General features: G+C 46.9%; 1 protein-coding gene across 1 annotated transcript in view; it reads left to right on the plus strand.

Moving 5' to 3' along the window:
• The window catches only part of scn5lab (sodium channel, voltage gated, type V-like, alpha b), a 367,399-nt gene that overhangs the window by 157,089 nt on the left and 193,351 nt on the right, over positions 1 to 16,959 (plus strand). Inside the window, exons 14-15 of the mRNA XM_060825166.1 lie at positions 370 to 608; positions 7,686 to 7,859. Coding sequence (XP_060681149.1) covers positions 370 to 608; positions 7,686 to 7,859 — 413 coding nt within the window. The remainder of the gene's footprint in view (positions 1 to 369; positions 609 to 7,685; positions 7,860 to 16,959) is intronic.

Genomic DNA, 16,959 nt, shown 5'->3' on the forward strand with positions numbered 1-16,959 from the left:
TGTTGTGGGAACTGGAACGGTTCCTTAGTTAAATTGCTGCAACTAGTCAGTCAAGTTTTCCAATATTTAAGTTATTCTAAATTATGTTTTCTTTAGTTTGTGCTTCAACTGTGGTGTTTAAATATTTTGCTTAAAGCCAAGTGGTTTGAATAGCTGCATTGTACCTGGAATATTCACTTCACAACTGCCTTTAAAATAAGAACAATTTAGGGTCTGAGCTACCTATTTAAAATATACTGAGGGGGTCTAGCCTGGTCCGTAACAATCTGTACACTCCTTCTCGCATGATGTGGAGTGAGGAGAGTCGCTGGTCCACGTGTTGTTGCCTAATTTCTGAATACCGATCCTGCTCTCCTGTTTCACTCCTAGAACTTGAAGAATCCCATCTGAAGTATCCTCGCTGTTGGTATCACTTTTCCCAAACATTTCTCATCTGGAATTGCTGCCCTATGTGGATAAAAATGAAGAAAATATTGAAATATATCATGATGGATCCTTTCCTGGACCTGGCGATCACCATCTGTATCGTCTTGAACACCGTGTTCATGGGCTTGGAACACCGTCCCATGTCCAAGGAATTTGATAACATGCTCTATGTTGGGAATCTGGTAAGCAGCCAATCATATTTTACTTTAAGATCATCACAAAGGGAATCTTGAAAATGTAATGTTTAATTCTAGGTTTTTGTGCATCCATGTCTATGTTTGTGTGTGTCTTTGTGCGTGCATGTGTGTGTGTGTATCTGTCTGTTTGCGTGTCTTTGCCTGTATATGTGTACAAGTATGTGTGACTGCATGTCAATGTGCTTGTGTTTGTAAGTTTCTGTGTCTGTGTTTGTATGTATGTGCATCTATATGTGTCTGTGTGTGGGCATTTGTGTGTGTGTGTATGTGTATTTGTGTGCATGTCTGTGTGTGTATTTGTGTGTGTATGTGCATTTGTGTGTATATCTGTGTGTGTGAGCATTTGTGTGTGTGAATGTGAACTTTTGTGTATGACTGTGTGTATTTTTGTGTGTGTATGTGTATTTGTCTGTATGTCTGTGTGTGGGCATTTGTGCGTGTGTGTGTATGTGTACTTGTGTGTATGTCTGTGTGTGTGTGTGGGCATGTGTGTGTGTGTATGTGTACTTGTGTGTATATCTGTGTGTGGGCATTTGCGTGTGTATGTGTACTTTTGATTATGTCTGTGTGTATATCTGTGTGTGGGCATTTGTGTGTGTGTATGTGTACTTGTGATTATGTCTGTGTTTGTGTGGGCATTTGTGTGTGTGTATGTGTACTTGTGTGTATGTCTGTGTGTGGGCATTTGTGTGTGTGTGTATGTGTACTTGTGTGTGTGTGTGCCGTTCCTTATGTCTATGTCTGTTTGAGTATGTGAGTCAGTGGGTGCAGGTGTCTGCACGTGTGTCTTTCTGTTCATCTGTGTGTGTGTGTGTGTGTGCGTGTGTGCGTGCGCGCATATTTGTGACTGCGCACATCTCTCTGTCTGTTGTGATCGTGTTCCTGCACCCATGTATGTCTGTATCTCTGTGTGTCCCTCTCTCTCCTATATGTATGGATGGGTGGAGACATGTTTTGTGTGGGGATGCATTTTCTGTGCAGGCATATCTGTGAGTAAATGCTTCAGTATTTGTGCAGGTACTGATTTGTGTCATTGTGTGAATGCATTGATATTGGCGTGCTCTTGGGTATATGTATTTGTGTAGGTGGTCTTACACAAATACACACGCAGACGCACGTACACACACAGACATACACACCAATAAAAATACACACAAATACATGTACAGACACACATACACACAGACATACACACCAATAAAAATACACACAAATACATGTACAGACACACGTACACACAGACATATACACCAATAAAATACACACAAATACATGTACAGACACACGTACACACAGCCATACACACCAATAAAAATACGCACAAATACATGTACAGACACACGTACACACACAGACATATACACCAATAAAGTACACACAAATACATGTACATACACACGTACACACACAGCCATACACACCAATAAAATACACACAAATACATGTACAGACACACGTACACGCAGACATCCACACCAATAAAAATACACACAAATACATGTACAGACACACGTATGCATGTGGACACAAAGGTCCACACACATGCACACACACACACATATACAAATATGCACCCACACAGACACACACACAGGCACACATGAGATGAGGAACAAGAGGAAGGTAATCCAAAGAAATCACAGCTGAGTGGGTTAGCAGAAACCGAACTATTAGACAAACAATTGGATACTGAGAGAAAAAAAAAGAAAAGTTGGAATACTAAGCCAGAAATACCAAAGTTATTACAGTAATGTAATGTTAACAGATATCCAAGAGAGCGGTGACTCTTTGCAAACAGCACACAAAACAACACGTTTCACTGTATTTCAGTACACGTGACAATAATAAATCTCATCTAATATAGGTGTTGGTGCTGCGTATGTATGTTGAGATATATCTCTAGAGGTTTATCAGAGATGAGTGTATGTTTGTGTAGCTGTGTACATTAGCAGTAATATCTGAGAGTTATTTAATGAGCTGGAATCACAATGTACTCTGAGCAACTGCTGAGGGTTGCTCGGGATATGCAGCATTTAACCCTTCGAATGGAAGAGAGGTGTGTGTCTGAGAGACGCTTAGTGTGAGCAAACATCATATATGTTCATCTAACACAAATCACACCGGCAACTTTTTCATTTAGATCTTTCTCTGCTTTTGGTGAAGGGGGAGGTGGGATGTGGGAACAGGGATGGTCTAAGTAAAACCAAGGAGAAAATGGTACTTTCTCTACAAACACACACCTGAGTGAAGATTTGCACACGAGAGGAGAGAGTTTCCTACTTATTCATTTACATTGCAGACAGCAACCATTCAGCTCGGCATGTCTATGTCAATGTTTATCACTGTGCACCATCCCACTTTATCTTGTTCATTATTGCAACATGGGCATCGTTGGCTGGGCCGTTGCCGTGGAGAAGGTCATGCGGAGCTGCGTTCTGTAATTGCTGCAGTGCTTGGGGTCCTGGACTGAGGGTGGGAGCTCCAGACTTTTCACCCGAGCAACAGTGAAGGGTCAGCTGTATCCCTCCAACTTGGTATGGGTGTGTGACTGAAGGGGAACTCGCCAATGCTGGTGCTCCCATGTATCTGCTGCCTTTGTCCGTCCAGGCGGTAGAGATTGTGATTCTGGAAGGTGCTGTCGGAATAGCCTTGGTCAGATGTCGTAATGTCACTTGCACATGGTAGAAACTGCTGCCACTGGATGCCAATGGTGAAGGCAGTGTAACTGGAAGGTGGTGCCAATCTAGCAGACTGCTTTGTTCTGGATGGTGTCAGGCTTTTTGAGTGTTGTTGGAGCTGCACCTGTCCTGGCAAGTGGGGAGTATTCCATCACATTCCTGACTTGGGCCTTGTAGACGACAGAATGTGGGGAGTCGGGAGGTGAGCTGACTCCTACCCTTACACCATCTGACTGTTGGCATATGGGTGTTGTTGAAGGAGCCAACACTTGTTGCCCAGCCCCAGTTGCCCCAGAGGATCACAGAGCAGTGCAAAAGGAGGCCTTTCAGCCCATTCTGCCTGTGCCAGCTCTTCAAACAAGCATCATTATCTCGTGCCAAGCTCCTGCCTTTTCTCCATATCCCCAGCACACTCTATCCATCCAAATGATCATCCGATGCCCCTCTCGAATGCTTCAGTTGAACCTGCTTCCAGAACGTTTCCAGGCAGTGTATTCTGTCCCCTAAATGCTCATTGTGTAAAAGAAAAGCTCACAACACCCTTGCCTCGCTTGCACGTCACTTTAAATCTATACCTTCTCATTCTTTAACAAGGTGGTGGTGAGCTGCCTTCTGAGTCTGCTGCAGTCCACATGCAGGAGGTAGACCAATATGTACGTTACTGTATGTATTTCTGTGTGTGATGATGCGTGTGTGAGACTTTGCACATGTCTGCATGAGTGCGAAAGAGAGAGAGGAAGATGGTATACGTGTGTGCGTGTGTGTCTATAATAGTGTATTTTGTGTGTGTGTGTCTGTCTGTCTGTCTGTCTGCATGATTGTGTAAGTGTACGTGTGTGTGTGGATTAGAGTGGTGCTGGAAAAGCACAGCAGGTCAGGCAGCATCTGAGGAGCAGGAAAACTGATGTTTCGGGCAAAAGCCCATCAGGAATAGAGGTCTGCAGGCTTCCTGCCTCTATTCCTGATGAAGGGCTTTTGCCCGAAATGTCAATTTTCCTGCTCCTTGGATGCTGCCTGACCTGCTGTGCTTTTCCAGCACCACTCTAACCTAGACTCTGGTTTCCAGCATCTGCAGTCCTTGTTTTTACCCTGTGTGTGTGTATGCGTGTCTATGATTGTCTGTCTGTGTATAATGGTGTGTGCCTGTCTGTATTTCATAGAATCCCTACAGTGTAGAAGTAGGCCATTCGGTCCATTGAGTCCACACCCTTCCTCTGAAGAACATCCCACCCTGACACATCCCCTCCCCTATCCCTACAAACCTGCATTTCCCACAACTCAACCACTTAAACTGCACATCTTTGGGCTGAAGGAGGAACCTGGAGCACCTGGAGGAAACCCACACAGACATGGGGAGAATGCACAAGAAGATGGAATTGAACTCGGGTCCCTGGCACTGTGATGCAGCAGTGCTAACCACTGAGGCACTGTGCCATTCCGTGTGTGTCTGTTTGTGTATCAAATGGTGTGTGCCTGTGTTCATATCGGTGGAAGTTCTGGGTTTGGCAGGTGCCTTATGAGCTGCCTGCTAAGGAGCCGAGACACACACACTCAGCTCCACAGGCACTTAAGTGGACACCAGTGGGCCTTCCACCCAACTGAGGACCCCTAGATCCAACGTCCCTCATGCTTGGAGCTGCTGGCCAACCAGAGGCTGGCAGGGGTTGAATGTGGTAACACCGGGTTCTTGCAGGTACAGCAGCCTCTGGACCTCCAGGATGGAGGACAAAGCTAAAATACCGTAAGACCATCAGAAGTGGGACAGGAGTAGGTTGTTTGGCCCCTCTAGCCCACTCTGCTATTCAATTGGATCATAGCTGTTGCAACATTCCTCATGTCCATTTTCCTGCCCTTTCCCTGTAAGCCTTAATTCCCTGACTGATCAAGAACCTATCTGTCACAGCCTATCCTAAGTATGCACAAGGACTCTGCCCCTCCCGCTCTCTGTGGCAAGGAGTTCCAAAGACTCACAACCCTCTGAGAGAAGAAATTCCTCCTCATCTCAGTCTTAAATTGGTGCCCTTTATTCTGAGACTGTACCCTCTGGTCCTGGACTCTCCCATGAGGGGTATCTTCCTCTCAGCATTGACCCTGTTACACCCTGTAGGAATCCTCTATGTTTCAATGAGATCGCTTCTCAGTCCTCAAAGCTCCAGTGAGTAAAGTCCCAACCTATTTAGCCTTTGCTCATAAGACAATCCCTCTGCATCTGTGACCATCCTGATTTGGATTGCCTCCCGTGAAATAATATCTTTCCGTAAACAAAGGGAGCAAAACTGCTCGCAGTGCTCCGGATGTGGTCTCCCCAGCACCTTGTGCAGCTGCAGTAAAAACTTCCCTAATTTTATACTTGAAGTAAGGACCACCATTCCTTTAGCCTTCCTGATTTAGATTAGAGTGGTGCTGGAAAAGCACAGCAGTTCAGGCAGCATCCGAGGAGCAGTAGATTACCTGCTGTGCCTGGGTGCTGGCTGTCTGTGTTTTATACATAAGTTACGCCCCAGCTTTCTGCAGTTTGTCTCCTTTTAAATAATCTGTTATTGTGTTCTCCCGTACAAAATGAACAACTTCTCATTTTCCCACATGACACTCCCCGATTACTTAACCTCAGTAAATTGCTTGAGTTCCTCTCACAATCTAACTTTCCCCCTGTTTTAGTATGGTCTTCAAATTTGGCTACAGTACCTTCACCTCCTTCCTCCAGTAGTAAACAGTTGTGGTCCCAGCACTGATCGCACTGGTCATGGGTTGCCAACATGAGAAAGAACCTTTTATCTCCACTCGCTGTTTCCTGCCCATGAGCCAGTTCTCTATCCAGGCTGAAACACCATCTCCAACACCATGTGCTGTTGGGAAGGGCTCTGGCGTAGAGATGTGCTGAGGGTAACAATGAGGAAGTTGATAGCAAGGACCACACTGTGGCTCTTAGCTTCCCCACTCCCTTTCCCCGTGCCATTCCCCTTAATCGTGCGGACAGACCGAAGAGTTTGGGACTGGTTTCCCTGGAAAGAAAAAGGCTGAGAGAAAATCTAATCGAGGTTATCAAAATCATGAGCGGGCTGAATGGAGTAGACAGGGAGAAGTTGCTCCCAGTCGTAAAAGGAGCAAGAATGAGAGGGTGTGGATTTAAACCGTGTGCAAACGGAACAAGGGTGATGTGAGAAAAGGTTTTTCCACCCAACGAGTAGTTAGGATGTGGAATATACTGCCTGGAAATGTGATGGAGGCAGGTTCAACTGAAGCATTCAAGAGCGGTATTGGATAGCTATTTGGATGGAAATTGATGCACAGGGATATGGGGCAGAGGGAGGATATCAGCTCCTGTAATAAACTGATGGGCTGACTGGCCTCCTTCAGCAAAGTAACCGTTCTGTGATGTGGCGAAGCTGTTGCAGATTGAGGGCGTATGTATCTATGTGCGTATATCTTTGCCTTTGTGAATGTGTGTGTGTATGTGTGTGTGCCTGTATCTGTGTGTGCTTGTATGTTCTGTGTGTCTCTGTGAATTTGTGCGTGTGTCTGTGTGAGTGTGCATGTGTGTGTGTATGTATTGAAATGTGCATGACTGTGTGTATGTGCATGGGTGTATATGCCTGTGTTTGCTTGTCTGTGTGTGTGTGTCTGCATTTGCAAGTCTGTATGTGTCAGTTTGTCTATGTATGTGTGTCTGTGTGTGTGTCTGTATTTGCATATCTGTGTATGTCAGTTTGTCTATGTGTGTGTGTCTGTGTTTGCATGTCTGTATGTGTCAGTTTGTCTATGTGTGTGTGTGTGTCTGTATTTGCATGTCTGTGTATGTCAGTTTGTCTATGTGAGTCTGTATGTGTCAGTTTGTCTATGTGTGTGTGTGTCTGTATTTGATTGTCTGTATGTGTCAGTTTGTCTATGTGTGTGCCTGAATGTGTGTGCATGTCTATGTGTGCATGCATGTGTCAGTGTGTTCCTTTCCTACCCTGTTCAGTAAACCCAAGATTACTGAGATGTTGTGGGAGTTAATTCCTCCTTGATTGGCAGGAGGATCACAGCATGAGCAGTAAATATTTAGTCTGACTGCTCAGCTTTGAGTTTCCTTCTTGTTCCTTGGAGATAATTGTTGTCGATAGAAACGAGAGTGAGCGAGACTCCGTTGGCTTGAGAAACAAAGACGGGGAAGTTTGTGGAGCTGGGAGGGCTCAGCAGGAGGCTGTGCTCAGCATACTGTCTAATTATACACCACCTCCTGTTTGCCATCTAAAGATAGTCCACTCAGGCTGGGACTCATCCCCAGGAGGCAAGGGGGCATGATGGGATGATGGGAGGTGGGGGTGGAGGTGGGGTTGGGATGGACGGTGTATGAGATCTTGTCTGTTGTAAGTCACCTCTCTGAACCTCCTGTCTTCTGCAGGTCTTTACAGCCATTTTCACAGCTGAGATGGTCTTGAAAATCCTTGCCTTGGATCCGTACCACTATTTCCAGCAGGGTTGGAACATATTCGATAGCATCATCGTGTGTCTGAGCTTGATTGAGCTGGGCCTAGCCAGAGTCGATGGTCTGTCCGTGTTGCGATCCTTCCGTCTGGTACTGTCTTTGGATTCTTTCTGTTCTCACACGATGACCTTGTATAGATGTGGTATAATGCAGACCATTGTGAGGGTATCCACATTAGTAGCAAAAGAACAGGCAGACAGAATAGGTGGCTCAGTGGTTAGCACCAAGAACTCATAGCACCAGGAACCTGGATTCGAGTCCACCCTTGGGCAACTGTCTCTGCAGAGTTTGCATGTTCTCTTAGTGTCTGGCTGGGTCTCTTTCAGATACTCTGGTTTCATCCCACAGTCTTAAGATGTGCAGGTTAGGTGGGTTGGCCATGGGAAACACAAAGGGAATGGGTAGGATGTCCTTCAGAGGGTTGGTGTGGACTTGATGGGCCGAATGGCCTGCTTCCACACTGTGTTGTATGAATGTTACAATCTGTTCTGATGTAATGCAATAGTTGTAATCTCACGTTATAAATGAGTGGGGCTGGAATTGCACTATAGCCAATACAGGTCAGGAAAGTTTGTGTTCTATAAACAATGGTCTAAATTCTTCAATAGCGCAGATGAAACAAGTGTTAGAGCAGAACCGACTGTATCTGAATGACAATGGATTGACAAAGGAGGAGGTATAATGAGACCTGCGTGTCCTTAGGCATCAGTCGCTGAAGGCAAGCAGCAGGTGGTGAAGAAGACAAGTGACATGTCGGCTTTTATAGTGAGAGAGATTGAGTCCAGGAACAGAGACGTCTTGCTGCGATTGTACAGGGCCCTGGTGAGAGCACACCTGCAGTATTGGGTGCAGCTTTGCTCTCCTCAGAGACCTGGGGAGATGTACAGCACCGAATGAAAGCCATTCGGCCCATCAAGTCTGTGCTGACCAAAGACAGACACCCGAGGCAGCACAATGGCTCAGTGGTTAGCACTGCTGCCTCACAGCGACGGGCACCCGGGTTCGATTCCAGCCTCTGGCAATTGTCAGTGTGGAGTTTGTACATTGTCCCTGTGTCTGCGTGGTTTTCTTCCGGGTGCTCCGCTTTCCTCCCATGAGGTGAAGGTTAGGGTGAATTGGCCATGGGAAATTGCCCACAGTGTTCAGGGATGTGTAGGTTAGGTGCATTAGTCAGGGGTAAATGTAGAGTAATAGGGGAATGGATCTGGGTGGGTTAATCTTCAGAGGGTCGGTCTGGACTTGTTGGGCTGAAGGGCCTTTTTCCACACTGTACGGATCCTATGAACTACTCTAATCCCATTTGCCCCACTTAGCTCAAAGCCATGTATGCTTTGGCATTGCAAGCTAACTGAGATTGGCTGAATGCTGACAGTGAGGAAGAAGGTCTTAGGTTACAGAAAGATAAAGATGGATAGCTCAGATGGACAGATCACTGGCAGAAGGAAGTTAACCCTGCTACACATGAGGGTGATGCACTTTGGATGATGTCACAAGACAAAGGAGTACTCAATGATTGGCAAGCTCGGAGGAAAACAAGGATTTTGGGATGCTTGTCCACAGATCCCTGAAGGCAACAGGGCAGGTGAATAGGGTAGTTAAGAAGGCTTACGAGACACTTGGCTTTATCAGTCATGGCATAGTATGTAAGAAAAGGGGAGGTTGTGTTGGGAAAAAGTACTGAAAGAACTGCGGATGCTGGAAATCAGAAACAAAAATAGCAATTCCTGGAAAAGCTCAGCAGGTCTGGCAGCATCTGTGGAGAGAAGCCAGATTTTGGGTCCAGTGACCTTCCTCAGAAGTTATGTTGGAGCTGTACAGAGCTTTGGTGAGGGCACAGCTGGAGTAATGTGTACTGCTCCCCACACGATAGGAAGGGCGTGATTCCAATGGACGGGGTGCTGAGGAAATTCACCAGGATGTTGCCTGGGACGGAGCACTGTCGCTCTGAAGAGAGGCCGGATAAACTCAAATTGTTTTCTTTGGAGTGGAGGACCTTTTTAAATTCGCTTGTGGGCATCGCGGACTGGTCAGCATTTACTGCTCATCCCTAGCTGTCCTTCAACTGAGTGACTTACTAAGCAACTTCTGAGGGCAGTTGAGAGTCAACCACATTGCTGTGGGTCTGGAGTCACATGTAGGCCAGACCAGGCGAGAATGGTTTCCTTACCTGAAGAACATTAGCAAACCAGATGAGTTTTTCTGACAATCAACAATAGTTTCATGGTCATCAGTAGATTCTTAAAATTCAAATTCCACCATCTACTGGGATAAGACTTGAACCCGGATCCCCTGGCTGAGTTTTCTAGATGCATGGTCTAGCGATAATACCACTGGACTATCACCCCCAGCTGAAGGCTAGGAAGGAAGACCTGATAGGTGTTTCTAAGGTTAAGAGAGGGGTGGGTAGTAAACAGCTGTATCCTTTAATTGAAGAGTCAATAATGAGGGTCAATAATATTAAAGTAAAAGGCAGGAAGTTTGGAGGGATGTGAGGAAAATATATCTTTCACTCAATGGATGATGGGAATCCATAATGCATTGTCTGGGAGGGAAGTTGAGGATGGAAACTTTGGAGCCTTTGAAAGATGTTGACTAGAATCCCTATGGTGTGGAAGCAGGCCAGTTGCCCCATTGGGTCCACACTGAACCTCTCATCCAGAAAAAAACACCCCTACCATACCCTTGCGTTTCCCATGGCCCATCCACCTAGCCTGCACAGTACAGGCAGTTTGGCACAGCCAGTCTACCTGACCTGCACATCTTTAGGCTGTGGGATGAAATAGGAACACCCCAAGGAAAGTCACACAGACACAGGGAGAATGTTCAAACTCCACATAGACAGTTGCTGGAATTGAACCTGGGACCCTGGTGCTGTGAGGCAGCAATGCTAACCCTGCGCCACCGGATGGTGAGTGTAGTGCCATAACATTAGAGGCTATGGACCAAATGTGAATATAATGTTGATAGAGCAGCACAGACTCAATGGGCTGAAAAGACTTTTCTGTGCTGTATTACTCTGTGACTTTCAGAAATAACCTTATGGCAGGGAGAGAGGAACTCAAGAAAATTATAATCACCAGGATGAGGTACTGAACAAATTGTTTGAGCATTGCAGGGATAGCATGAATAGCCAAGGTGTTTCTCTGGGATAGGGGAGTCCAAAGCTATATGGCATGGGTTTAAGGTGAGAGGGGAAAGATTTAAAAGTGACCTGAGGGGCACCTTTCTCACCTAAGGCAAATGGGATTAGATTAATTTAGGATAACTGGTCAGTATGGACGAGTTGGATCGAAGGGTCTATTTCCATGCTGTACATCTCAATGACTCCATGTGCTGACAAAACCAGGTTCCCAACGGACTTCATCCTTCGGTCTTAGAATTACTGAGATATTTGATGCATTGGTTTAAATTTTCCAAACTGACTTACAAGATTCCATTAGTTTGGAAAATAATGAATGTAACTTTTCTATTCAAAAAGTTTTGGAGATAGAAAGCAAGAAGTTACAGATCATTTAACTTACCATCTGGAATATGGAAGATATTAGAATTTATTATTAAAGATGTTATAGTAGTGCACTTAGAAAAAGTGCAGGCCGGTGGGGAGGGGGAGAGGTCTAGGCGGGTGCAGGTATGTGAGGAGGGGAATGGTGCAGGCTGGTGAGGAGGGGGAGAGGTGGAGGTGGTGCAAGCTGATGGGGAAAGGAGAGGTATGGGAGGGATGCAGGCCAGTGGGAAGGGGGAGAGATGAGGGTGGGTGCAGGTATGTGAGGAGGGGGAGAGGTGGGGATGGTGCAGGCTGGTGAGGAGGGGGAGAGGTGGGGATGGTGCAGGCTGGTGAGGAGGGGGAGAGGTGGGGATGGTGCAGGCTGGTGAGGAGGGGGAGAGGTGGGGGTTGGTGCAGGCTGATGGAGGAGGGGGAGAGGTGGGAATGGTGCAGGCTGGTGAGGAGGGGGAAAGGTGGGCGTGTGCAGGCTGATGGGGGAGTGGAGAGTTGGGCAGGTTGCAGGCTGATGGGGGGAGGGGAATGGTGAGAGGGGGATGCAAGTATGTGGGGAGGGGGAGAGGTGGGGGGGGGGGAGCGCAGGCCAGTATGGAGGGGGAGAGGTGTGGAGGGGAGTGCAGGCTGGTGGGGAGGGGGAAGAAGTGTGGGGGGCACAGCCTGGTGGGGAGGTGGAGAGGTGTGGGGGTGATGCAGGTAGGTGAGGAGTGGGAGAGGTGTGGGGTGTGTGCTGGCTGGTGGGGAGGGGGAGAGGTGGAGGGTGGTGCAGGCTGGTGGGGAGGGGGAGAGGTGGAGGGTGGTGCAGGCTGGGTTGGGAAGGGGAGAGGTGTGGGGATGCAGGCTGGGTGGGGAGGGGAAGAGTGGGGGGTGGTGCAGGCTGGTGGGGAGGGGGAGAGGTGGAGGGTGGTGCAGGCTGGGTTGGGAAGGGGAGAGGTGTGGGGATGCAGGCTGGGTGGGGAGGGGAAGAGTGGGGGGTGGTGCAGGCTGGTGGGGAGGGGGAGAGGTGGAGGGTGGTGCAGGCTGGGTTGGGAAGGGGAGAGGTGTGGGGGTGCAGGCTGGGTGGGGAAGGGGGAGAGTGGGGGGTGGTGCAGGCAGATTTGGCAAATGTTACCAACCCCTCCTACCTTCCTCAGAATGTCAGAATCCTCTCTGCTCAGAGGAAGCTGATTTAGTTCATAGCTGCAACCCATTTCAAAGACCTGTCAGCACAGACCTCATGTCAGTCTATAACAGACTGATTCACCTTTTAATGTTGTTTATGGTGTTTATAGAATACACAATTATGCATCTGATAATAACAACTAACATATCAATTGGTGATTTTGCCTTTGAACCTGTTTGTGGCCATTTCACAGCATTTAAATAGATGCATAATTTTACTTTTTTAAAAATTCATCTGCATAACCTCTCTCATCCCATTCAAATGAATCATCGATGTTAACCTCTTGTCACCCAATGTTTGAACCATTCAAAATAAAGTGTCATTTATTCTGGGGCTATGGACCACGCAAATCAGACAAGAATCTAGTTACCTGTCATAGCTGGAGGTGGATTGTTGCAACTCCTGATTTGTTACAGGCTATGTGATCAGGCGCTGTTGGAGGCTGGTGTTGGGAAGTAATGATGGGATGGCAGGAGTTATCCAATGCCAATAGTGGAACATTGGAATACATTATGGATTGCTATCACTAGTGCTTTGGAGACTGAGGGATAACCTGATTGAAATATGTTAAATTATGAGAGGCATGGAGAGGATGGATAGTTGGAGTCTTTTCCCCAGAGTGGAAATGTCAAATACAAGGGAGCATAGATCTAAGGTGAGAGTAGGGAAAGGTTTAAGGGTGAGATATGAGGCAGGTTTGTTTAAACAGAAGGTAATAGGTGCCTGGAACGTGCTGCCAGGGGAGGTGGTAAAAGCAGAGAGCAATATTTAGGAGGCATTTAGAGAGACAGGGAATACAGGGATATGAACCATGTGTAGGCAGATGGGGTTAGTTTACAATGACATCATGGTAGGTACAGACATGGTGGGCTGAAGGGCCTGTTCCTGTGTCATTCTGTGGGGAGAACGGTAGCACAGTGGTTAGCACTACTACCTCACAGCGCCAGGGACCCGGGTTCAATTCCCGCCTCAGGCAACTGTCTGTTTGGAGTTTGTATATTCTCCCCACGTCTGCGTGGGTTTCCTCCCATTGTCCAAAAATGTATATGTCAGGTGAGTTGGCCATGCTAAGTTGCCCGTAGTGTTAGGTGAAGGGATAAATGTAGAGGAATGGGTCTGGGTGGGTTGCTCTTCGGAGGGTCGATGTGGACTTGTTGGGTCAAAGGGCCTGTTTCCACATTATAAGTAATCTAATCTAAACAAAAGTGGGTGAATAACAGTAGATCAGTGAGTTAGACAGAAATGCATAAACTGTGAGAGAGAACCGACAGGACCGATACCAAAATGGGGGTCTACTTATGGAGGCAAAGACATCCCCACTCTATTCCAGTGGCCTTGTTAGTTTGGTTTACTCAAGTGCCCCACTCAATTTAATTTTGAAATTGTAGAGCCTCTCTGCTCCCACTGTCCCCACAGGCAGCATGCTCCAGGTCAAAAGGTCATCAATGTTAGGGGCAGGAGTAGGCCATTCAGCCCACCAGGAGAAAGTGAGGACTGCAGATGCTGGAGCTCAGAGTCGAGAGTGTGGTGCTGGAAAAGCACAGCCGGTCAGGCAGCATCAAAGGAGCAGGAGAGTTGACGTTTCCGGCATAAGCTCTTCATCAGGAATGTGAGGGGGTGGGGTGTGTGTGGAGGGGGCTGAGAGATAAATGGGGGGGGGGGTTGGGCTTGGACGAAGGTAGCTGGGAAGGCTATAGTTAGATGAAGATGGAGGGTGAAGGCAATAAGTCAGAGCAGAGGGTGGAGCAGATAGGTGGGAAGGAAGATGGACAGGCAGGACAGGTCAAGAGGGCAGTGCCCAGTTGGTGGGTTGGATCTGGGATGAGGTGGGGGGAGGAGAGATGAGGAAACTGGTGAAATCCACATTGATCCCATGTGGTTAGTGAGTCCCAAGGTGGAAGATGGGGCATTCTTTCTTCAGGGGTCAGGTGGCTTGGATTTGGTGGTGGAGGAGGCCCAGGACTTGGATGCCCTTGGGGGAGTGAGAGGAGGTGTTGAAGTGTTTGGCCACAGGGTGGTGGGGTTGGTGGTGAATTGCTTTATCGAGTTGATAAGTTTGTTAAGAACGCGTATGGTGTGTTGGCTTTCATTAGCTGGAGGGTTGAGTTTAAGAGTTGAAATGTTATGCTGCAGCTCTCTAAAGCCTGGGTTAGACCACACTTGGAATATTGTGTTCAGTTCTGGTCGCCTCATTATAAGAAGGATGTGGAAGCTTTAGAGATTATGCAGAGGAGATTTACCAGGGTGCTGCCTGGACTAGAGGGCATGTTTGATGAAGAAAGGTTGAGGGAGCTAAGGATTTTCTCATTGGAGTGAAGAAGGATGAGCAGTGACTTGATAGAGGTGTGCTTGAGAGACACAGATAGGATGGATAGACGGAGACTTTTTCCCAGGGTGGAAACAGCTATCTCGAGTGGGCATAATTATAAGGTGATTAGAGGAAGGTTCAGAGGAGATCTCAGAGGTGGGTTCTTTACACAAAGAGTGGTGGGTGTGTGAAATACACTGTCAGCAGTGATAGTAGAGTCAGAGACATTAGGGCTATTAAAGTGACTCTTGCATAGGTACATGGATGATAGCAAAATGAAGGGTAAGTCAGTTGGTTTACTCTTAGAGTAGGATCAAAGACTGGCACAACACCAAAGGCTGAAGAGCCCGTATTGTTCTGCAATCTATGTTCTCAGACCCTTTCGAACTGACGTGATGAGGGATTTCTTCAGCCAGAGGTTGGTGACTCTGTGGAACTCATTGCTGCAGAGAGCTGCAGAGGCCCAAGTCATTGAGTGTATTTAAGATGGAGATAGACAGATTTTTGATTAGTTGTTTGGGGATCAAGGGGTATAGGGAGAAGGCAGGAGAATGGGGTTGAGAAATATATCAGCCATGACTGAATGGCAGAGCAGTCTCGATGGGCTGAATGGCCTGATTCTGCTGCTGCATGTAATGGTCATCGTGGTTGAAATTATGTGGTACAGTCTGTTCTGGTCAAGTCATGGTCAATCTCCCATCTTCCTTATATTGGAAAAGTCCTAACCAATTAGCACTCTCGTCTCGTTTTGCATTTGAATTGGTATTCTTGTAAATTGTCCTGATGAAGCCAGAAATCTTCAGTAAAATGTTTTCTTTCAGCAATGCTTACAGTCTGTGCTGCCAAATGGCTACTTTTACAACTAGTAAACCCAGTGGAGTAATGTTGGAGCTGAAAATGTGTTGCTGGTCAAAGCACAGCAGGTCAGGCAGCATCCGAGGAACAGGAAATTCGACGTTTCGGGCCAGAGCCTTGACCTCCAGCATCTGCAGACCTCACTTGTTACTCAGACTAATGTTGGAACCATGTTCTGATCAACACTTGTGTTGATGCAATATTATAGGAGAAAGTGAGGACTGCAGATGCTGGAGGTCAGGGCTGAAAATGTGTTGCTGGAAAAGCACAGCAGGTCAGGCAGCATCCAAGGAGCAGGAGAACCGACGTTTCGGGCATGAGCCTGAAGAAGTGCCTGAAACGTCGATTCTCCTACTTCTTGGATGCTGCTTGACCTGCTGCGCTTTTCCAGCAACACATTTTCAGCTAGATGCAATATTATGCCAGTTACCATGATCTGTGGAGAAAATAGAGTTCAGGAGTCTTTTAGCCTTCCAGTTTTCTTTTCTCCTTGAATGTGAAGATGAACAATAGTTGGAAGGAGTATGGGTGTGAGTTATACTGTCTGCATTTTAGGTCACCATATTATAACCGAGGCTCCGGACAGAAGGCCGCTTAGATTTGACAGATGACACCAGAAGTGTTTGAGTATAAAAGCAAATTACTGCGGACGCTGGAATCTGAAACCAAAAAAGAGAAAATGCTGGAAAATCTCAGCAGGTCTGGCAGCATCTGTAAGGAGAGAAAAAAGCTGACGTTTCGAGTCCAACTGACCCTTTGTTTGAGTATAGATATCAAATGATTGATGGCAGATTCAAGGCTCTTTTCTCTTGAGAGGCAAAAACCAAGAGATGATCGAATAGAGATCTTTAAAACTATGAAAGGTTGCAATAGAGTGAATACAGAGAGCATCTCCTCTTGTACAGAAGTGCATAACCAAAGGCCATTGATATGAGCTAATCCCTCAGTGGGGAGTTCAGAAGGAACGTTATTGACCAGAGTGTAGTGAGAATGTGGAACTCGCTCCCTTAGGGAGTGGTTGAAGCACTGAAGGGCATGCTTGCCTTCATTGCTCAGACCTTGGAGTAGAGGAATCAGGGCATCAAAATTGAGGTTGTACAAGGCATTGGTGAGGCCTGCTCTGGAGTACTGTGTCCAGTTCTGGTCATCCTGTTATAGGAAGGATAATATGAAGCTAGAGAGGGTTCAGCGGGGATTTACCCGGATGTTGCCTGGAATGGAGGGTTTGAGTTACAAGGAGAGGCTGGATAGACTGGGACATTTCTCACTGAAGCCTGTGAGACAGAGAGGTGACCTCTGTAAACCTTATAGAGGTTTCTAAAAGAATGAGGAGTATAGGTAAGGTGAATAGTGGGTTATTTTCCCT

The sequence above is a fragment of the Hemiscyllium ocellatum genome, chromosome 5, assembly GCF_020745735.1.
Source record: "Hemiscyllium ocellatum isolate sHemOce1 chromosome 5, sHemOce1.pat.X.cur, whole genome shotgun sequence".
Classification (NCBI taxonomy): domain Eukaryota; kingdom Metazoa; phylum Chordata; class Chondrichthyes; order Orectolobiformes; family Hemiscylliidae; genus Hemiscyllium; species Hemiscyllium ocellatum.